Source organism: Egretta garzetta, unplaced genomic scaffold, assembly GCF_000687185.1.
Source record: "Egretta garzetta isolate BGI_Z169 unplaced genomic scaffold, ASM68718v1 scaffold486, whole genome shotgun sequence".
NCBI lineage: Eukaryota > Metazoa > Chordata > Aves > Pelecaniformes > Ardeidae > Egretta > Egretta garzetta.
Window position 1 is genome coordinate 2,222,104 of NW_009260126.1, and position 23,268 is coordinate 2,245,371.

At 35.8% G+C, this 23,268-nt stretch overlaps 1 protein-coding gene across 4 annotated transcripts; it reads right to left on the bottom strand.

Moving 5' to 3' along the window:
• Positions 1–1,004: 1,004 nt before the first annotated feature.
• TIAL1 (TIA1 cytotoxic granule associated RNA binding protein like 1) lies at positions 1,005–23,257 on the bottom strand. 4 transcript variants are annotated; one of them, XM_009641421.2, is made up of 12 exons: positions 22,968–23,255; positions 16,348–16,444; positions 13,240–13,389; positions 12,891–12,945; positions 12,493–12,580; positions 10,507–10,582; positions 7,175–7,283; positions 6,777–6,872; positions 6,607–6,691; positions 6,194–6,317; positions 5,578–5,717; positions 1,005–4,673 (listed from the first exon to the last, which is right to left on the bottom strand). In XM_009641421.2, the coding sequence occupies exons 1-12, from the start codon at positions 22,994–22,996 to the stop codon at positions 4,556–4,558; spliced, it is 1,167 nt and encodes a 388-aa protein (XP_009639716.1). In that variant the 5' UTR covers positions 22,997–23,255; the 3' UTR covers positions 1,005–4,555. The 4 variants fall into 4 exon arrangements, with proteins under 4 accessions (XP_009639716.1, XP_009639718.1, XP_035752800.1 ...); XM_009641423.2 differs by having other exon boundaries at positions 13,240–13,338; positions 22,968–23,254; XM_035896905.1 differs by lacking the exons at positions 1,005–4,673; positions 5,578–5,717 and adding an exon at positions 5,726–6,068 and having other exon boundaries at positions 22,968–23,257.
• Positions 23,258–23,268: the final 11 nt, after the last annotated feature.

A 23,268-nucleotide genomic window follows, 5' to 3' on the forward strand; every position in this document is an offset into this window, starting at 1 on the left:
ATCGTGTATACTAGTCCAGCATCCATACCACCTAGTCTCACCAGCTGCCAAGTATCTGGGATCAGTGAGAACCTGGGTTTGCACAAAGAACAGCAACTGATCCCTTGTTTTCAAAAGGAAATATTCAAATACCATCACCACATAAAAGCAGCTTACACTGAATTCCCTGACACAACTCCATTAAGTGTTGTTCTTCTGAACAAAAAAATACCATATATGCCACTCTGGTATCTTATTGACAGTTTAAATACTAAGATAAAAGGTAAAGCAATTTTTCTTCCCACAGCGTATCAGGAATACTTTAATAACCAAGAAGATTCAGATCAACTTTAATCAAAGCATAAGTGGCTGTGTATTTAAGCAAGAATAACTTGTATGCAAATAATCATTACTGATGTCAAATTAACTTCGAGTCATTAGCCTTTAAATGTCAGTGAGCAGAGCGTGTCATTCACATCCATGATCTAGAGCGGCAGACATACCCACAGGTAACAGAATCAGTGTTCACTCATGAACATGGAGTCCCATTTCTTTTTAAAGGAAAACATTCAGTAAACACTTCCGCCTTTTCTTTGATTCGAAGTGGTGGTAAAGTTGGGGGGGAAGTGGGGGGGGTGTTTTACCCATGTCATACTGAAAAACATAATTTTTTTTTTTTTTTTAAAAAACAATCAACTAGATTCACAAAAGTTGGGTGAAATGAAACACAACAAAGGCCTTCCCAGCAGGTATTGCCTTGCATTTGCCTTTTTATGAACAGAAAGATTACTACATAGTGAAAATCTTAAATCTACTAATATTGAACAGGCACCACATATAATCCGAACAAATACGTTCTCACTCAGTTTCAGAAGAATGACTTCCTTTTGCTATTACAGCAGCAATCCAGATCCCAAGCTGCATTTTATATGAAGATTCAAGTTGGAATAAGGTAGTTATTTACAAACCCCGTCCATTTTTTGAAGTACACCAAATAAAAGATTGCCTGTATCTTGCCATGTAAGAACAGTGCAACAAAATCTTTTATTGCTGACCAGGAAACAGTTTCACGTGATTAAAACAAAGACTTGTGCCCTTGTTCAAAAACAGACAGATAATGAAGAAATATCAGACACTGATCATGTCCATACAGTTTAAGCCTGCTTCCTTGTGTACAAACACAAGAAAAACAAATCACTAATTTTTTGCAAAACTAAGCCTTATTCACTGAGAAACTTTTTTTGCAAGTGAAATGAAGGAAATGGTTCGGATACAGCAAATAGCTGTCTCATGAAGTTATCTTAGTAAGGAAGAAGGTTCAGACATACTCTTCCAGCAGAAAACTTAAGTCTACACAAGGAGGCAGGACTGACGAACAGCTACATGTAACCTTAGATTTACAGCCTTACTACTGCAACTCTGCAAAATACAAAATGGTCTTGTATGAAAAATTTTAAATAAAACATCTTTTACATGATTGCAAATGCATAGTTTACAAGTTCAGTTTTGTATGCCTGTTGTCAGTTTTACAGCAAAGATGGACAATGTTTTGACAGATGACAATACAGGATAAGCCCTTTATTATGTTTCATTTTTATTGAACATTTCTGCAAATGCATATTACAACCTTACTTCAGGTTGCACGCATCAACTTAAGCCATGATAAATCAATACTTTTTGAAATCCAAATCCTAGTGGTAAGGGGTTAGGAAGTCGTTGATTTCTGTAGCTAGAGAAATTAAAACAGTGTAACAGTCACTCATAAAAGCAGTATGGTGCAAGAGGCTCTTTGGTGCCAAAAAATTGTCAGTGATGCATTTATGAATGCTACTGAGTAGAAAGCAATCCAAATTTACAACTCTTCCTCGCAGTGCTATAGAAACATTAAAGGACACTAGAGATTTCCATATCTTGAGCAGTCTGTGAAGAAATATCACCATTAAAGAAAAGCTGTATAAAAATCAATGACAAAAGACTTAAATGAGAAAGTATATCCTATCTTTCATCCTGCGATACAGGTCAGGTATGGCCCAGCTCTACAGCAGGCATATAAAATAATCAGACTTAAGGTGATCTACACATTGAGACCTGAAAGATCACTGCCTTAATCTCACACCCATTTATATGGGCATTTACGTGGCAATGTACTTGCATCATCTAAATCTTCAGTAACGCCTAAAGAACATACTGCTTACATACCAGCATGCACCCACAACACAGTCAAAGTCAAACACCTAGAATTACGTAGGAGCCCCAGATTTCAAGTGAAGTCTAAGAAATCCTAAAGTAACTTGCAATTCACATATCTACTGACTTGTGGGTTTTCTTTAAACCGGGCAAGTGTAACAAAAATGCAGACTTACTTGTGGGTTTTTTTTTTCCCCCCCAAACTACAATGTATAGGCCGATCCTCGCGTAGATATACACATATATACAAAATTTAATAGAAAAACAAAAGTCCTGTAGACAAGATTCCTACCTTGAGCAGAAAAACACTACATATACCATAAAGGAGAAACAGAGATAAAGGGCCAATTCTGTCATCACAAGCACTTACAGTTCCACACTAACTTCAGTCATTATTGCATGCATTAGATGCCCAGAGTTACAAGTATCTCTGAGTACAGTTGAGCAACCTGACTAAATTGCTTGTCCAGTATATCTCACTTTCAACCTGATCTAAAAGTCAAGGTACTATTAAGGATGTCAAGTAGAAGAGGAGGAAAAAAACCTCATGTAATTTGCTACAGCATTAAATGTAGTTACTTGCACAACCTGGCTGGGTTTAACAAAACTCAAGTTCCCATTTCAAAAACTATTCTAACTTGCAACACCTGCATGGTAAGAAACAGAAAAGATAAAATATGCTGCTTCTCAGACACTCATTTAGAACTGTCATCTCTAAAATCAAACATTCAATTTCTTTTAAAATGCAAGTTTGCTTTCACTGAACTATCACTGCAGATCCTACTTTTTTTTTTTTTTTCACTTGTGCATGCTTCAGTGTATTTCAGTACACAGCTGAAACATTTGCACCCCCTAGCTGTCACAGGTAAGACACAGTACTTATATCTAACTTACATTCATTTGCAACTTCAAATTTATTGAGGCAGTTTATATCAATGTATCCATAAAATAATTCAGAAATAACCCAAGTATACCATTTAAACATCTTCATGATTTATCCATTTACACACTCAGTACACAAACAACCCAGCCTCTGTACAGGTTCATCACATGCAAACCACCCATAAAGACAAAAACTTTAATTAAAAATAAGTCACAACTCAGTGTACTGTTTCAACTGCATCTCCATTTACCAAATGGCACATTGAATATTCTCTAAAATAAGATGTTTTTAACAATCTTGTTAAAAAATTCTTGGGCAAAATATTTCTAGACTTAAAAAACATCAAGATTTTTCAAAACACTCAAGATACTATACAACTTATAATAACCTTGAAATAGGTTTACAAGGTTGTTAACCAAGGTATTTACATACCAAATAACATAAAGCAAAAAATTCTTATTTCTAATGACAAAAAAGTGATGCATTAAAGATTTATGAAATTAAAATTAAGGCTCTTTGTTATAGTTCTTTATGTAACTTTACATAATAGCCAACTTTGGAAATGTCAGTCTTGCACATTCTTGTCAATCTACTGCATTTAAAGCAGTAGAGTATATTAAGTATTACTTTGAATAATTACATTGCTACTTCTATGTTTGAGCATGCTTTTGAAACACTGTAATTATGAAATATTTACAATGTGTAACCTTCAAACTTTATGTAAAAGCACAAGTATGACTGTCTGATTTGAATACAAACAACATACTTGCAAAAATGTTTTTACTTCTCAAAATTAAATGCAAAATACTACAGTCTAATAAGCAAACCAGCTCTGAAAAGTTTTAATGTGTACCTGAATGTGGACAGTGACAGTTATGTGAAATTACTCAAGACAGTACTGTTTTTCATTTTAGACTGAACTATTCTTTGTATCAGACTGTTCTCTTTAAACATGTAGAAAAATTAAATATTTAAAAAAAATTGGAAATTCCAAGACCTACATATACTTTCTGAACTATGCCCGTATGTTTCTTGAAAAATCAATACTGTCTAGCAGGTTGTAATGATTGGTCCACAGTTTATTTCAGGATGTGTGTTCAATTAAAAGCAACTTGCTGTTTTTCAACGTCATTTATCTTAAAAAGCACAGTGATATAAAACACTGAAGACAGAACAAAAAAATGGAATGGTAACCTAAAGATCAAATTCATTAGCCATTTCTCCTACTATATCAAAATTTGTAGTCAGAATTGTCTTTATTGACTTTATTTTTCATTTTTGTACACAAAGAAAAACATGTTCATATCCATCATGAACAAAAACTTAAAAAGGCAGAACTAGAAGACATTTGTGTCCTTCACCAAAGCAAAGCTGTGCTAAAGGTTCCAAACATTTCCATTTTTAAAATAAATATTTTCTTTTCTCATTGTCTACATTCCAGTCTTCAGAATGTCACTGGAAACTGCAGCCTATCATGAAATACACACTTTTAAACAGAGTCCCAGCTCACTGCGTTTGGTAGCTTGCCATACCATATCCAGCTTGGTTAGGTATTACAGGAGCACCTTGTCCCTGGGCAGGTTGAGCACCAAATCCACCCATCCAGGCAGCTGATGGAGATTGGCTTAAAAAGAAACAGGATGGTTAACAGAAGGAAAGGAAAAAAAAAAAAAGTCATGCAAGTCAGTCAAGTTATTTACAAGACAATAGACTAAAAAAAAAAAGAACAAAAACATTACTTCCTACACTACTATTCATACTGAAATAACAATTTCTTTTCTTTAATAAGTAATTCAGGTTAAGTGCTACAATATGTGATTCTAGAAAATATAATAAGCTTTTTAAGAAAGAAAAAAAAGCCCCACAAACCTTGGGTCCTAGTTGCATAGGACAACCACCTCCAAAGGCATGTCAACATCAGTGATGCAGAAATGCAAAACATTCCCAACACCTAATTGGCATGAATACCAATGATAGGTTTAACAGGGCTTACATGTTTATTTGGCAAGAGATAATGAAGAATTACGTAAGCAAAGAAGTTACTTTAAAAGTATGTTAAAACAAAAAGTTGTTGTGAAAACTTCAGTCTTCAAGAGATCAAGTTCTAAAAGCCCACCTAAATTCTGAAGCTGCACAAGTTAAAAGTGCCAGTACGTAGCTGCTTCTCTCCAGGGTTATGAATCCTTTAGGCAGATACCCAGGCCACCTGGTTCAGACTCTCCAGTATTCACTATTTCACGTCAGAATCCAGAACATTTTTACATACCAGACAAGACCACCATCCAAAACTCTACCACAGAAGTCGTCTTTGTGCCTTGAATCTCCAAACAACCATACATATAAAATGTGTGATCAAGTCAGAGTGACTCGCCCTGTTATTTGGTCCATGGTAAGCATTAAGCATAAGTCTTAAGCACATAGGAGTCCACCTAAGGCTTGAAACCTTGTACAGTCCTTGAACCAAATAAGCCTGAAACTCAGATATAACATTCTTGGAATATTCTAAAAAATTAAATACAATTACTCACTCTACTCCAAAACCCTGTTGATTCCATGCTTGGCCATACATTCCATATGATGGTACTTGCCACCCATTAGCCATGTATTGCCCGTACTGTTGTGGATTCCCATATACTTGGCTCCATTGCCCCCACTGACTGTAATCCACCTAAGGAGAGAATAATTCATAGTACCTCAGGTTCTATAGATGGATTATGTTCCTTGTGTGCTGCTAAAGGCAAAATTTTTGGCTATATCAATCACAGGGCTAAAACAAGCAATAATGAGATCAGAAAGACATCACTGTGACTTAATTAGATCCTTGTATTGAAAAACGTGTTTGTGTGTATTTGAAATACCAAAGAGTATTTGCTTGGATAGTCACCTAGTCTGCAGTAAGAGAACTAGCAAGAATCAGAATTACCTCGAAGTTTCTCCCTATCTTGAATCATATCCAGAAGACAGTAACAGATATTCCATCAAAATCACTAGCCCAATTTGATGAACAACTGGAACATAACTGAGACAGAACATGGAATTTCATAAGAATACTACCACAAAATTTAGCTATTATAACTGGGAAGGCATTACATGTATAAACACAATTGCTTTTGCGATACAATGAAAAGGTTAAAGTGCAGTTACCTGTTGGAAGTTTTTAGTCATGTCGGGGGATTCTTTACCCCAATAACATTTAACAACATGTCCTTCAATTGTGGTTCCATTAACTGAAACAATAGCATGTGCTGCACTTTCATGGGTTGAAAATCTAAAGAACATAAAAACAAACTAATGTTATGCTTCATAGTACTTTCACCTGATTGTTAAAAAGCAGTGACTCCATACATACAGGAAATCCAGAGAAAAAGATCTGCTTTCAGATACTCATCTTCTCGGGTAAAAAGATTGGTGGCCACTTTTAAAAGTTCCAAATTTTTCTATGAACATATGGTGACGGTTTTTGATGTATCAGCAGAAGTTCAATCAAATGAAATTACAGAAAGATGAAAGGTTACTACATGAACAATATCACACATTTTGTTTTTCTCTGTCCATACCTGACAAATGAGTAACCTTTTTCTGGAAACACCCTTATTTCCATAATCTGTCCAAATGGTGAAAAAGTCTGCCTCATAAGTTGATCTACAACATATAGTGTTTTTGAATTAGTAACTATCTTGGTGTCCAAAAAGTTTCAATAATAAAAAAGCAATAGAACAAATCATACCTGTTAGCCCAGAGGCAATTCCTCCACAGTACACAGTACAATTTTTTGGACTTGACTGATTTACTACATCTTCAAATCTCAATTGTTTTGTATTATCTATAAGGAGAGAAGGCTGGTTTTAAGCAGTAAGCTAACAGTACCCACAAAGTTGCTGATATTTCCCTTGTACACAAGTATGAATTATACATTTAACAAACACATCAAATATTTCATGACAAACCAGTAGTGCCACTAATATGTTGATATAATATACAAAAAAAGTCTATTCTTTAAGATCTAGAAGTCAAGCTAGGTAAGTATTTAAGCAACATGATTTTGGTGACATTATGTTTTAGTCCTCCATTGAACAGTGCCATGCAAGACAGCAAACACAACACAGCATTTCATGAAGGTCTTACTTTCTTGTGTACTTTTGGGGGCTGGTGGTTTCCGTGTTGCCCAGTTAGTTCTGATCTGACGGCCTCCCAACCACTGGCCTCCCATGTGTACAATAGCATTTTCTGCATCCTAAAGAGATTAAAATAAAGATAACACATCCAAACAAGAAGCATGTACAAGTCTACCTGTAAGAAAGACTTGGTTGCCAGTTAATATTGTAACAGTACTAAGAAGTATATGAAATTCTGAACAACCACAGCAAGCAGCCAAGAATAAAGTAACATAAAGCCAACTGGTTACAGAAAGGGCGCTCAGAAGTGCTTTGGTGAAGCCTTCCTCCCACCCCCATTTCCTATACATAGGTTAGAAGCCAAATAAAATCATACATATACTACCTTTCCACAAGCATCTGTGCTACAATATCTGAATGCTGCCCCAAAAAATACAGAGGTCATACAGATGCCAGAAGCAATTATTGAAATAAAACAACTATAATTTTAATTCAAAATAATAATAATTCAACAATAATTTTTTTTAAAAATCAAGTTATTTTCCCAATTGACTGTATTAAAAATACAAGACACAAAAGTATATTTAATAGTAACAGATGAAAAGTCAGGGAAGACTTTTTAATCATCAAAATCCCTCACCGAAAAATTTCTCAGATGTAACCCAAGTAACGTTTATAGCATGCAGTACATATTTGCAAAAGACATTGTACAGTAAGATCTGAATATGTTTTTTCAGAATCTTAATATGCACTCGACATGACAGGCCAAGTTCTGGGAAGGCTGAATGGTAGTTACTAAGAAACTGTAATGCTGAGATACAAATAGACTGATCATGTTAAGTTTCCTTTTATTTATTATTTGCACACACCCCTGCCCCATCCTCTCTTCTGCCCTCTGGAGGCATGCAATTTATTTCCAAGCATAGATTGGTTTTTAAGTTCTCTAAATATTGAAGTCATTGTACGAACACACACACACACAAGTCCATGGCCCACATGACTTAACTTCTTATCTTGAGCATGAATTAGAAGACAATCTTTAATTTCACACTGTAAGCAGAAACATCTAGTAAGCAAGAGGTAAGTTTGCTAACACATGCAAAAAGCAATTGAAACCACTTTGAAAGAAGAGAGGCAGAGCAAATCGTACATATGGTTGAAATGCTTTTCCAAGGGCACAATGCTTAAAAAAGAAAACGCGAAGCACAAGGGCCAAAGAGAACATATGGACAACTTAAAGGTGAGCAGCAAGCACTGTCCTGCCTCACGCTGAAGGCCTCCAGCTATAACAGACTCATCTCAAACTCAAATCGCTCAGGACCTTGATCTTCCTAAGTTCTAATTACGAAGTACTCATTCTGAAGACAATACATAAATACAAAAAAGAAATTATGAGAGATGACTGATATGGGGAGGGAAGGGGAACACACAAACACACACACACACCAGACAATAAAACCAACCTTATTCAAGCACCCTCACTCCCAAAACATAATGAATAAGTTACAAACTGACTAGGAAGGAAACTAGCTCTATTGAATCTCCTTGCCAGTCTTGAGGATCATAGCTACGACAAAACTGGAATGGAGCCCATGCCATAACTGTTCCAGTTCAATGTAAGAGTTTAATTTTCTCATCACTGTTGTGTATATTAAGACCTCAGGCTGGAGTACCTCAAGTCTGGGAACATATCCCACTTCCCCAAATCTAGCAGGATGACAATAAATTCTGAAAAACAAGTGTTAAACGACCAGCTCAGGATGGTCATGCCTTAACTCCACAGCTGCAGCTGCTGTTTGAATGAACAGCGACCAGGACATAAATTTTAGAAGTATTTTTTAGTATTACACTTAGAATTCATCCATTAATTTTGCAGAATTAATAGATTTTAAATTGGAGTTCTTATGATTCAGTCTTAAAAGAATCCAGTAACTTGCATTCCATATGACTGTTATAACATTTCCCCTACAGTCACAGAAACTGAACACAACCATATGATAAGGGAAGAGAGGTATAAGGAAAATAAGACATCTATTCTTTATTTCAGCTGCAACACAAAATAAATGACGTTTCAGTGGAAAAATACACTAAATCAAGGCATTCAATTGTAATATCTTATGGCATTTAAAATCTGAAGAAAGGAAATTCCAACTTTTTCTTCTGATTAAGATTCTGCTCCAGATAACTGTTACAGAAGATAGAAAAAGTCTTGATGTGCAGGACTTCTGACCACACAAACAGGCTTATATGTCTAAAATCCTTAACTATGTGTGGGTTTCCTATGCAAAATATTTAAGGAAAACTGTTTACAGTTTCCCCACATTGTCCTAAACGTACCTCTAATCACATACGGTTTCATTTCCCAATTAATTTTCACAAATTTCGTACACTGTCAAACTTTTTTGACTTCCAAATTACCAAGAATTATTTGTTGAGTCAATTGTATTGCTATAAATAGTAGGGCATAGCACTATTTTTACAGTACTATACTGATTAAATTCTACAAATAACATCTTTAATATCTGCATCAGAAAGGGATACTAGTCACTTGTCAGAAGCATTTTTTTCCTAAGCATACATAACAATATCCATTACATAATGCCATCCAACACAAACCCAAGAACAACCTTCAGTTTTACAATAAGAAAAATCGTTATGAAGTACAGAAACAACTCTTCGCTGAAAATTAATTGCTAATTATAAAGAACCATCTTAAATTTCAAAATATTCTAGTAACTCAAAGGACCAACCAAGAGCTTTACTGAGATGCAGAGCTCAAGCAAATAAATCCAGCCATACTTCAGTGTATGAGACACTTGGTTGCATTAGGTCCCCAGAAAGATTGAATTTTGGTGGGAATGTAAACCTGGCAAACACTGAGCCCTGCTACATAGCATGGCACAGCGCTCCTTAGGACTAAGGGCTCCGGGACGCCATTTTGCAGAGGCTCCTACCTTACCCAGGAAACCACATGCAGCGCCTCAGCTAAGAGACCCAAAGCACTACTGATGGTACCAGGCACCCAAGTCACTGGCAGGAGAGACGTTTCCACAGACTAAGCTGCACTACCCTAACCACACCCAAACAAACTTCTATATTCAGGAATCTTCTTTCACAGTGTTTTCGAATCTTTTTTTGCAATGATCTCATAGCATTGCTGTCATCGGAATTGTTTCAACCCTTAACTGTAAACAACGGAAGTTTTTGACTAAAGTAAATTTGTGCCGTACACACAAATTTATTCCCCTTGGGAAAGTCTGAGATGTATTGAATATATAAACAGAGGCAAAAACAGAAGTGGAAAATAGGCAATTATTTTAAATCTACATTGTGATTACTCACCAGTTTGTTATAAAAAGATACAAAACCATAGCCTTTTGACTTTCCAGTTGCCATATCTTTAACTACCCGTGCATCCCTGTGAAAAGAAGCACAGCTATATGAGAGAAATATTAATAACCTGCAAAATAAAAACTAAAAGGAACCACACACACTGTATTGTGAGCATAATTTTTTCTTATAAATTCAGTTAGCCCTAAAACTACAGTCATTCCTGACCTCTCCCTATTGCTTCTTTACCTGTTAGAAAAAAGCAGTAGGACAAAAAAAAATAACATGTAATAAACATGCAACCTATCCACATAACCTATACTGGCTAAAACTAGAATGTTCAAATTTGAAGTATAAGAGAAACAAAGTTTCCTTTTCTAATACTCTATTGGCTAGGGTCCTCTAAGGTTTACTGTTCTATAAATTACTGTAACAATTCTATCTAATTTACCATGCATTTTCTAAATAGTTAAATGTCTTCTGCCTAGTGATACAAAATATATGAAATATTAAAAAAATCGAAAAAGAGGAAAAAATAGGAATTAAAAGGCATACATGGCCTGTTAACAGATTTCTTTATTTTTCTTGGTCAATTCTCTACCATCATTTTGGAGTATGGGTAGCTGTAAATTTTGAAAAATTGACATTTTCAGAAATTTAAGAAAGGAGAATAAAACTAACAACAATGCTAAGCACACCAGTACGAAAACAACAAATTTACACAGAAATTTTAGTGAGTAAGTTAAAATGATTGGAAATATAGAACTGCACTGAATATAGAATGTTAAAATGTAAATACTAAAATATGTATATATAAATAATGTATAATAAGAATAAATAGAAATGAGAAAAAATCTACAACTGAGTTCCAGTGTGCACAGTTCCTTGCAGTTAGCCTTCAAGATCCTGTCCATTCTTATGAGCAATTCTGCAAAATAACCAGAATGCTATTACTTTTAATTGTGACTTGGACTTTAGAAAAACTGCAGGTCTCAGGTATAAATATAGATTGAGAAACAGAAACCTGAATTACTCTCTTTAAATTGATTTTTAAAACAGTACTACTTACCACATTAAGAGACAAAAAGCAAAGTAAACAAAACAGCAGAGGTAAGAAATAAGATTTATGATTCATTTAAAAATATGCGTACAGAACAAGAGAAAAATAAGAATTTTGTTCTTAGAAATATATTCCTGTAAAGTAGTAGCAAACATTCATGTGCACTTTGAAAGATTTTTATAAATATAAACTGACAGAAGATTAACAGCCTTTTTTGTAGCAGTACTCTTAAGGACATACATACTTTAGCACTCACAAGGATTCTTGCAATGTTAAATATGTTCAATTAAAACACCAGGTGATTTAGTATCACCTGAATTATCCATGAGAAGTTTAAAGAAACATTCTCTTAACTGGCAGAAATGCGCACATATTGTAAATCCACCGTTCTTTCATTGAAATATTATAATCTTAATTCATCCCATCCCCCTGCTATCATCCAAAAAAGTAAATTTCATTCTCACAAATATTAGCTTTTTTCAAAACGTTCACAAGTTATTCAACTAGCTGGTTCATAAAAATTATATTCTAATTGCTCATTTTTCTGTACTATGAAATGCAGTATGAATGCATACATAATACATTGTGGATGCAACATATACCAATTGTCAAGTCACTATTCTGTACACATTCTGAACAAAAAGTCACACTTAGGAACAGTAATTAAATGTTAATAAAAAGTTGAAGGACATTAGCATATAAATTAGGTTAAAAGCATAGTGCTTTCAGCAAAACTGCAGCACAATTACATTACGGTATTTACAATCATGACAGATACTGAGATGAAACAATAACCCCTCTTTACTGCCCACCCAACGTAAGCAAATTAACATCAGAAAAATTATCTAAAAAGATAAGAAATAACATTCCAAATCAGAAACAAATTTTCACTTTCATATTTTCTAACCAATATTGGAAATGTTTATTATGATACTTACGATATTTTACCAAAAGGAGCAAATGCTGACTTGATGTCTTCTGTTGTTATTTCTGGACTTAAATCCCCAACGAACACATGGAAATGATCTGAAAATAAATAATTTACTAATCAAATATTTAACAGCTATCTATAATTTCAACTCCTGAGAAAGTGATGCGCTGCTCACAGCACTGGGAACCAGGAACGCCCAGGACTCCATTTGATGAGCAGCAACAATTTAATCTGTCCACTCCAGTTTCCCCAGTTGTAAAGCAGAAACAGAAGAATTAGTTTGCAAAATTCTATTAAACACAAGATGGGAAGAAGAAAAGTTATGTTTAAATGCATTTATGACAAGTTATTACCACATTATGAAGTATTTGTGTGGAAGTGATACTGTGGCATTACTTTACTTACTGGATGTATCTTTTTTCTGGCTACTTGGTGTTGTTGCCCAGTTTACTTTGACCTCCTGAAAATAAGTACAAGATTTAGTATAAATTCGCAAAATTCATACATTTTATAAGTTCATTCAAGGGCAGGTCAATGTTTACAAATCATCATTCAATATAAAACACTGTAGTAATTAGAACATTACAAACTATGTTTCTTAAACAAGGCTTACTTCTTTTAAATCAGTATTTTAAAGATGTTATTCTAACAATATTCAACCTTGGTAAACACCTTAAACAAATTGAGTGCCCTACAGTTTTGTTAATATTTTTACACAAACCTTAAATCTAGGATTACAATGTAAGCAACTTACCTTTCCCAAAATTTTTCTCCCATTCATAGCAGCTAATGCAGCAGCTGCATCTCTGTGTTCATAAAATTCCACAAAGCAATAAGGGTCATTGCTTGTATGCTGCAAAACAGAAAATCCAACAGAAGAGTTGACCCTTCTGCTATCGGGTTGCTGAGAAGAAAATCCAGGAAAATATATTACTTATAGCTAGAAACTTTAAGAATTATTTGCATTAGATTTATGAAATAGCCTTTGACATTACACTTAAATGCAAGAATTATTCAGATGGACTTTTTATTAAAGGTCTAGCAATTTCTGAAGTACAGTTTACTTTGTATGGGGACTCAGTACTTTAAGTTTACTAAACTAAAAACAATTCAACTACGAGAAAAGTGATCTGCAGACTGGATGGAAGCAAGGGAAAAGGGCTTAGAATGGAGAGAACAAAAGTGGTCTTCTGCCTCATATATATATTCAAAGCTTGAAAGGTTTGCTCCCCAGATACATTTTCACCAATTTTCTCTCTCCTCCTATTTAAGAAGCCTTTCCTTTTATTTGCCTGAAAATCACTAGCAGACAGCAACCCAGAAGCTGCATATTCTCAGTCTAAAGTGAAAAATGTTGTATGCAGCAACAGGGAAATATTCCTTTAAAAGGACTCAGAACAGTCTGACTGAGGGAAAAAGATATTAATCAATTGGTTGTTACTCTTAAATCTTAGGTATAACCTGGTTTTGTAGAATGGCCTATCGAATCACCTTTAAAAATACTAACAGACAAAGCTCACTGAAGTATTAAAAGTACCAGAGTAATAAGCGCAAAGAACATAAAACGCACACTTATATGGACAAAGACATCCTAATTCTGCCCTGTAAAATTCTACATCTTCAAATGTAGTTCTGTCTTCACCTGAACAAGGGAAGCTAATAAGATCTCATAGCTGAACTGACCACAAGGCCTTCATATACCTAAAATGATCAAGTAGTCTGAAGTCATCCTTCTAAACAGTCAGTACTAGGTGTCTCTAACTGATGCAAAATGAACAGACGAGAGAATATACATCTGAGATGATAAAAAAAAAAAAAAAGAGTTTAAGTCGCAACAGCCATGAAGTGCTCCGAAAGCACGTTCACCCCAGATGCCCCAAAACAGTAAGCCTTAATTCACCCCTCTTCCCATACTACTTTCCTGCTGCAATGAAAACAAGATTTGGGAAACCCATTGAAGGCCTTAGCAGATCTAGTGCAGTTTATGCTTCAACTGGAGTGCAATTTTACTTTTAGATTGAGGCTGGGGGGTGGGCGGATGTTGTGCCATCTTTCGCACTAAGAACTTCTGTGAACATGAGAAGAGCCTCTTTCGCAGAAGCCCAGATCTACAGATGTTCAAGATACCTGTAAATGATAGTCACACCATCCCTCTGAGTATTATATAGCTCCAAAATAAACACTTGAAAACATTCAGGTATAAACTTGACTGATGGTGGTAATAACAATGAACAGGTAAGAACGACATAAATGTAACTCAGTGCCTATGAAAACTCTGCAACACACTGATTAGAAGGATGGACAATACGGACAGGTACTTTTGACAGTTAAAAGCACTGCAGCTGCAGGCCAGTTCCAGTCTAGAATCCAACCCGCAGTTGCTGACTGCTTAGTAACAGGTGCTAAGGTCAGCCCAGTGCATTCACTTCCGTACAACTGAATATAGCTGCAAGTACCCTTTCATTTATGTACTTATTTCATAAAAGATTTCTCACTTGTTATTTCTAGGGTTATGTAAAATCTTAAAACACAAAGCCTAAATCAAAATAAAATGACTGTTGGAATTTCTCATCTGGTTCTCAAGAAGTCACACTGATGCTAACACCTCTCAATCAGCTGAAGGTTGGCACAGCAGTATCTTATTTCCGAAGACTGTATGACATTCAAAACTGTTTCTTCAGAGAAAAACCAAACAACTATGCTTGGTTATCCTTTTGTTATATATCTTTAATAACCTTATAGAAAATGTGGCAGAGCTCTTACCTTCACTAAAAAGCTCTATTAAAGAGCTACACAGGAAATTATTAGTTAAAACAAAGATGAGAGCGATTAAACAAGCATCAGGTGGATAATAAGCAGCTAAAAACCACAAAAAGCACGATGTGACATTGAAAGGAAAAAGACCACCACAGTAGAGCTACTAGTAGTGTTCCTGAAGAAGTCTGGTCACAAGACTTGCCTTTTAATACTTTCATTAACGATCTTGGGGAAAAAAAAAAAAGTGACTGTACTCAGGAAATCTGTAATTACAAGTTAATATGAACCTTAAGTAGTAGTAAAAAGTAGGAAGAGCTATAGAAAACCGAAGTTGAAGAACCAAAGATTAAACCTGGCAAAAGTTCTGATTAGTCCCTGCCTCCTCTAAGTTTATCAGTTCTAAATGCAGAAGGAAGGAAAAATATTAGGGAGCAAGAAGTTGCATAGGAAGTGTCAACAAGAACACAGAAATGGCTACCAACCCTAAATGTACTAGAGCATTTACAACAGAGGGGGGAAAGTATTAATACTTACCAACACTTTGTACAAAGACCTTATCTGGAATACTATGGAAATTTTGTCACTTTGTTTCAGGAAAAAATTAACTTACAAACAGACAGGTGCAGACAAGAGCTATTCGCGCTTGCACAGAAGAGGCTCAGGAATAGCAAAACTTATTTTGAAGGATTTTTTTACTTTTCATCTATAGTGAAGAAGCATTTATTTGAGAGGGAAAAGAATTACTGAAGCTCACATTCAAATAAAGTGAAAAATGTACAAAATAGCCACGAGTAACACTTGAAACAGTAAGGTTTCTTTCTGATCATCAGAACAACATGGTTCTGAAAAGAGGGGGTAACAATTCTTTATTTAAAGTGGAATCTCATCATCAGCTGGTAAAAAAATACATCAGGGCTACAGGCAAAAGTACCACTATACATAACAACAGGTCTCTTCTGCAAAAAGTTATCGCCAAAGCCAAATACAATCAACCTAAAAAACCACTACCAGTAATGTCAAAAGCAGCCCCCAGCTCCATTTATTTTGCACAACTTAATCCTAAATTACATTATATTTACTACCCCCCAGATGTGGAAAGCCTTACCTCTGTTATCATTTTACAGCTTTTGCATGGTCCAATCTGGCTGAATAACTGAAGTATAAGAACTTCAGTCACATCTCTGGAGAGGTTTCCTACATAGCTACACAAGGAAACAAAAAAACCAACATTTTAAACCAGAATTTTTCAGCTTTTCAAATGTAATTATGATTTTTAAAATCTTAAACAACTATGAAAATCTCCCTTTAAATATCCCAGGTATCTTAAAGACAGTATTTACAAATTATTTCATGATGTATTTTTAATGCAGCAGTCACGTAGTTTCTAAATTATAAAGTTGGCCACACAACTGAGAACATGAAGCTTGACTCAGACATAATACTGGACACCAGTATCTAGTGCCAATTGTTTCTTTTGCAGAGAAATGTCAAAAGCAGGAAGAATGTTGGGTAGAACAAGCAACCAACTGGGCAAAGGTGTTTTAAGTTTCACTTCCCACTGAGCATCTAATCAAGACTACTCCTGAATTTGAGTATGAACCCACCTCTAACTCCTGTTAGTTCAGTAGTAGCAATGAGACATAAACTGTGCTGCCTTGCAAGCAAACAACTCAATTTTTCTGTTTTCCTGAACATTTGGAAAACCAGCCCACTCACCAATAGGCAGGGCAATTTATGCAGCATTATGTCATGGGAATGCTCCGCACAGCATCTATCTCAACAGTTACCACCTCTGTAAAACTCACCAAAATTTTGGCAGTGTTATTTTAATATCACCCATACTTCCTGAGTTTTCTGTTTATAAAGCCATAGAAAAAATTCCAAGTTTTAAAATACCTATCAAGTTTGGATAGAGTCCTAGATTTACCCAGATAGCCAGAAATCCAATAGCAGAGTTTTAGAACTACTTCTGGATGCTCTGCTACGTTTTGCATTCACAAAAAGTAAAGCCAGGTGATGGCTGAGAGATGGCTGAGAAAGTCATTCACACAAAACTGAATTCTTTAAAAAAGTGACTTATTTGTAATCAAATTGTAAACAAAGTGATCCGTTAAGTGAAAGACTTGTCATAGCAACAGACCTCAAAAGTCATCAGCACAGGGATATTCAGTATCTTTAAAAGTAAGCCTGTCAAGACAAAGTATTCAAATGCAACTAACATCACAAGCAGAACTTTTGTGATTTAGCTGCTGAAACAATATACATTTTATTCATTTTACTCTGATCTATTATAGAATGTCATAATGCAGTAAACTAAAGTCAGTCTGAGCTATTCACTTCAGTGAACATAAATGTGAACCAGCATTTCTTAGTCTACGCATAAGCCAATTTTTATTTTTTTTAGTACAGTAATTTAAGTGCACACTTCTTTTGCTTAAAGGGCATCCCTTTAAAAACTTAGAAAAACAATTTCTGTGTTTCACAACTGGACTTCCATCTAGCTTCAGCAAAATTAAAATGGACGCTATTTGTTTTCCTCTGAACACCACACAATGCTATCAAATAGATTTTTGGTTTTGTTGTTATTCTTTCAAAAACTATGGAACAGTTCTGCACTTTCTCAGTCAGGACTTAAATGCTAACACAAGATCCAGTGTGAGTTTCTTATATATCACATCACCCAAATATAGAAACATCCATTCAAAGCTTTTATGTACTCATTGCTTTCTTACTAACTATTTATGAATTAATAGAAGTTATTAATAGGAGCTATATTTGCAGCCTGTATTGTTATGAAGCATTTCAGTAAAGAAGTTAAAAACTGCAGAATTCTGTAAGACCCATTACAGGACAAGCTGCCCATCTCATTGCCTTTTCAATTCTATATTCTGAAAACTTAGCAGTTAAACATTTATCCATACCTTCTTTCTGAAACCTTAAGTAAATTTTTGTTAATCATTCACCAAGATTAAATTGTAAATCACTAATAGGATGGAAATATTAACCTTTGCAGATACTACTAAAATCAGATGGAAAATATAATTACCAGTAGGAATTCCCACATAAAGTGTCCGTACAGCTGTGAACTTACTAGTACTTGTTTCCTTTGCATGCTGTACAACAGTATTAGTTAACACCATGCCTTAACAGCACACTGATATGAACACCTGTACGGTAGCACTGACATGAAATTAAATACAGTGAAGTCCTATTAACATTATTTCCACTGCAAAATCAGATAAAGTAAGGAGCACAATTAACACTATAGAAAAAACAAAACCTCAGCCTCTTTTGCATAATATTAATATGGATTTTAGAAACACAGAACTCTGAAAAACAATCTGAAGAATTTCTCTTGGTCTGATAAAAAAGCCAGGAAAAGCCATTCCTTAGAAATCTATTCAATTAAGGCAAGATAAATTACACTAATTGCTAGAAGAGATACTAGGTGGTTTTCCAATACCACTATGTCGTTATCAAGATAGTTGTCAGTGAGAATGTTGCATCATGAACTTCAGCTACGAAACAGGCTGCTGTAAAAATCAGCAGTGTAATTCTGGACCATGTGACTGCTAGAATCAAATGGTATGTAAAGTCCCATTAATTCTCTAAATGTAAAGGATAAATACTGCCTTGATGTTTAATATTACCACAGTCAGGAGGCATTAATACCTTTCACAAGTTGCTTCTGAAAATTGAGCAATACACATGCTGAGAGCACTTCATAATAAAAGGTTCATGTAACAAGGACAACATCCAGAGAGATGCGAATCTCTTGAACTGCATGTAAAATATGGGAATACAAACCTCTACAAATCTGAAACAATACATAAAAAATAAGATTTGATAGTACTTTCAGGTCTTTAAGTAAAATAGGTTGCAGTAAAATTACCTCCTTCTGTACCATTAAAGATGACTTAAAAAAATACAAGCAAACATCTTCAGCGCACAATGTTTGAATACTATGTAACTAAGGAAAGAAATATTCAACACATAAGGAACAGAAACCTTACCTTTCTGGAAACACAAAACTTTCCTCAGCTGATGTTAATCACCCGCCACACATTGCCAGCCTACCGGTGCACCCAGTTTTCCCCTTTCTAGTTCAATTTATACATGATATAACATAACATAGTAGTTTCTATTCTATTTTATAAAATCAAAATAAGCAGAACCACACCTAAAGAAAACATATGGCTCTTAACATGCTATTGCATGGTACTTCAATCTTTTCGTTTTGTTACATTCTAGAGGATATATTATTCAAACTGTTTAAAAAATTATAAAACCCAACAGAGAAGCAGCACTTACTATACTTTTATAGGCTGTTGTCTTGGTTAATGTGACAGGGCAGCAAAAGTTGTGGCTTTTTGCATACAGGCAATAGTGTTTGATCCCTTCTGCAAGTTTGAAGCACTTAAATACCAATTAATAAGAACATACAACCCCCCTAACCCATATATATACATATCCTGATACAAATTTTAATATATTATGCTTTTGAGTGCTGCTGACAACACAAAGAGTAAGAAAATGTATTCGAAATTCATAGATCTTATAAAATTATCTAAAGAATAAAGGAAGCACGTATCAGCAAGTAATGAGTTTTAGAATTAAACTCTTTGGCTTGAACAGAACAGGCCTCTTTGTAAAGGTAAACAGGTTTTCACTGTATCCTAGACAGGTAAGGATAAAGGGACATTTACAGCCGCTACTTTTAGGTCCAAAAAACTCCCCCACATACTACTTGGTGAAAAGACAGTAAGTATGTTTTCACACTCACACAGACAACATGCAAGAAACAGCAGATTACATATTTAAAAGAAAGTACGATAAGCGATAAGGTAACAGATGTGGTGAAAAGCCCGTAGAAATTCTAATAGCATTTCTGCCTAGTGCTAGAGAACTACTGGAAATAAAATGATACCAAGAAAAGTCCACTCTGTAGACTCCACTACCAGACAACATTCATCAGCATATAATACCAACAGAACTGAACTGAAAGGAAGTATAAGAGAAGTGAATCCGGTTCCTAGGTCACAGCTGAAGTCTTAATTCTGCACCCCATCCAAATTCCACAACACTAAGAATATACCATGGCAAGGCTAATGATATAACAACCTGCAGGTATTCAGTGACTGCTCATGAAGTTTTTTCTAAAACCATTAAGAAAAACATACAGATTTGGAACTTTTTTTCTGGTTAACGGCAACAACTGATAACATTAGCAACACATTAGCTTTCTGATAGCTTAGTTTCCACTTTGAAGTAGAAGAAGGACTTTGATACATCTTGTGATGGAGGAAGATCCAACACTACTCAGAAAACAGCTCTCAAGTGTTCTATAAAAGAAAAAAAATCAGAAGCCCACAGCTCATTTTAGGACCAGCTAAAAAATTACACATTGTGAATTTTTTTTTATATCACATTTGAATTGAGGGGTGTGACGAATCCTACAAAAATGCCTCCCCCCTCCCTTCCTTAAGTTATCTTCAAATTGTTTAGAGCAGTAAGGAAAACTTTTTGGCAGAAAACATTGAACGTTACTCTTCACATTTCTACTAGTTATGAAATGTGAGAAATAAAAATGCAAATGGTGTCTGTTTTCTATATTAAGCCTCAGAAAATATTTTGAATTCTTAGGAGGTTCATGACTGACCTGTCATGGCTGAAAACAACATAACAGCCCTGTAAGTACTGCAAATGGAACAATTATTAGTCCTGAGATATTTTAAGATGGGCATAAATTTTAGGTGAACAGTGGCTCAGTGGGTTTTTCTTTTTTTAATTAAAAAAATTGCTTTCAGGTGTTAAAAAAGAAAACCCCTTCCTGACCTACAGGTTTATTTTTTTCTTTCCTGAAGGAATAAATGAAATACCAAAGACATTCATAAAGTATCACTTAAGCTATCAACCAAGTGCCTATGCACATGGTCAAATAGCTACAGAAACAATTTGTTCTTCACTTTTTCCCCTCCTGTAAAAACAAACAAACAAAACCAAGGAGTTCAACTAATAATATTATTAGTTGTCCTTAGGGGCCAGTGAGTTTTATTTATATAAGATGATAACTGCTGTACATGAAAAGTATTACCAACAATAATAATCTTTAGAACACAACTTGCAATTCTAAATTTAAACATATTTAAGATAAAAGTAGGGACAAGCGGGAGATGCAAGATATGCTACAGCAGGATTTTTGCCTTCTATGAAAAAAGCCCTCAAATAATTACAGGAAAGTAACTCTACATGACTGTGGTTACTACAAAACTACTAGGAAATTAATGTATATGCTGTTTATTAGTTTGACAAATTAAACAGTCACATGTGTGCAATAAAACATCTTGGACAGCTGTAGAGATGCTATTTAGACATCTTACAGACAAATGTAATCCTTTTCTTGTCAGTGATGACTATGGGATAAGTCAGGACATTCATGGATGTGTCAGTAAGAACCCATTCCCAATGTAGTACCAAAACTTGTTAGTAGCAAAAGAACATCTTAAAACTTAAGTCTAGATATAAAAGAACATTTTAAAACTTAGTCCAGATATGGCACTTACTAAAAAAAAATAGGAACCACTCAGGAAGAGAGGAACCTTGAAAATAAAACGGAGTAAAACACTGTGTACCTGTGCCCTTTTCCCTCCTCTCATTCTAAAGCAACACTCTGAAAACTACATCCACTATCCAGGCCAAGCAAACTCAGACCATTTGGGCAGTCAAGACAAAAAGCATTTAAGATATGCTTACTTTAACTACGCATCTCTGGAAGAAAAAACTAAATAAGTACTTATACTACACCATAAAAAAAGTTAAAATAACTTCTGCAGACATGGGAAGGAGAAAAAACACAAATTGCCTTGAACAGCCTTAAATGCCAAATCATCATTTTAGTAGTGGATACAAACTAAAGCAATTCAGAGATATTTTACTCTGTTTCAGTAGTTTCTTTAAAGTGGCCTTCAATCCAAATTGTCTTTGAAAGACTTTCTGAAGGCTACTGTCCCAAAAACTAAATAGACAAAGATTGCATTTGCACTGTCTTGAGCTGTGTTTCTCATATGGGCAGCCTGAACATTGTACTTTTGAGACTGCCTTTTTTACACAGACAGCCCAAACGTCATACTGTTCATACAGCACGTAACAGCCTTTGGCAACTGAAAATGTACAAAACAGTTAAAGTAATCAACATCAGAACTACGTGCTCTCAAGTGCCTAACCATGATATGTACTAGTCTCCCCTCATACCAGTCAACAGGACAAAGAAAACCCATCAATACCATACCGAAGAGTTTAAAAGAACTCAACAGCAACCAAAACTGCTCAAATTTATATTTTTAAACAGAAAACAGACGACAGCCACCAACTGATTAAACACTACCTAGAGAGACACGACCAACATATAGTTATTTCTTTTACCAGGACCCAAGAGACTGTTACTGAACCACACTGTAAAATACTGGGGGGAAAAGCAATTTTTCCTATCCTGCCCACTGTAGAGAGTCTCCTTTTACGGCGTTCCCCATTCCACTCACCGCAGGGAGAACACAAAGAACTTTCCTAATGCCGGGACCGCTGTGAAAGGGAGACGCGAGGACGGGCGCCCCGACCCCCTCCTCCCGCCGCCGGCCCGGTCCTGTCCGCCCAGGGCCCGCTGGGGCTCACCCCCACCCCCGGGGCGCCCCGGCCCCGCGGCTCCTCCGCGGTCCCCTCCCCACTCACAGCGTCCTGGGCTGCCCGTCGTCTTCCATAATGGTGGGGGAGCGCCGCTCTCAGCTGCACCCGGGGGCAGCGCCGGAGGGGGGCTCCGCCACGCAGGGAGGCGAAGGGAAGGTGAGGGTGAGGGCCCCGGCTTCCCCCGCTCCGTCTCGCCCCCTCGCCAGGTCCCGACACCGCAACCCGAACAGGAGGGGGAAGAAGCACCAAAAAATGGCCGCCGCCACCAGACACTCAGGAAGCCGCGCTCTGCGCAGCCGCGCCCCGCCGGCCCGCTCCCTCTCGGACCGGATTCTCCTTCCCGGTC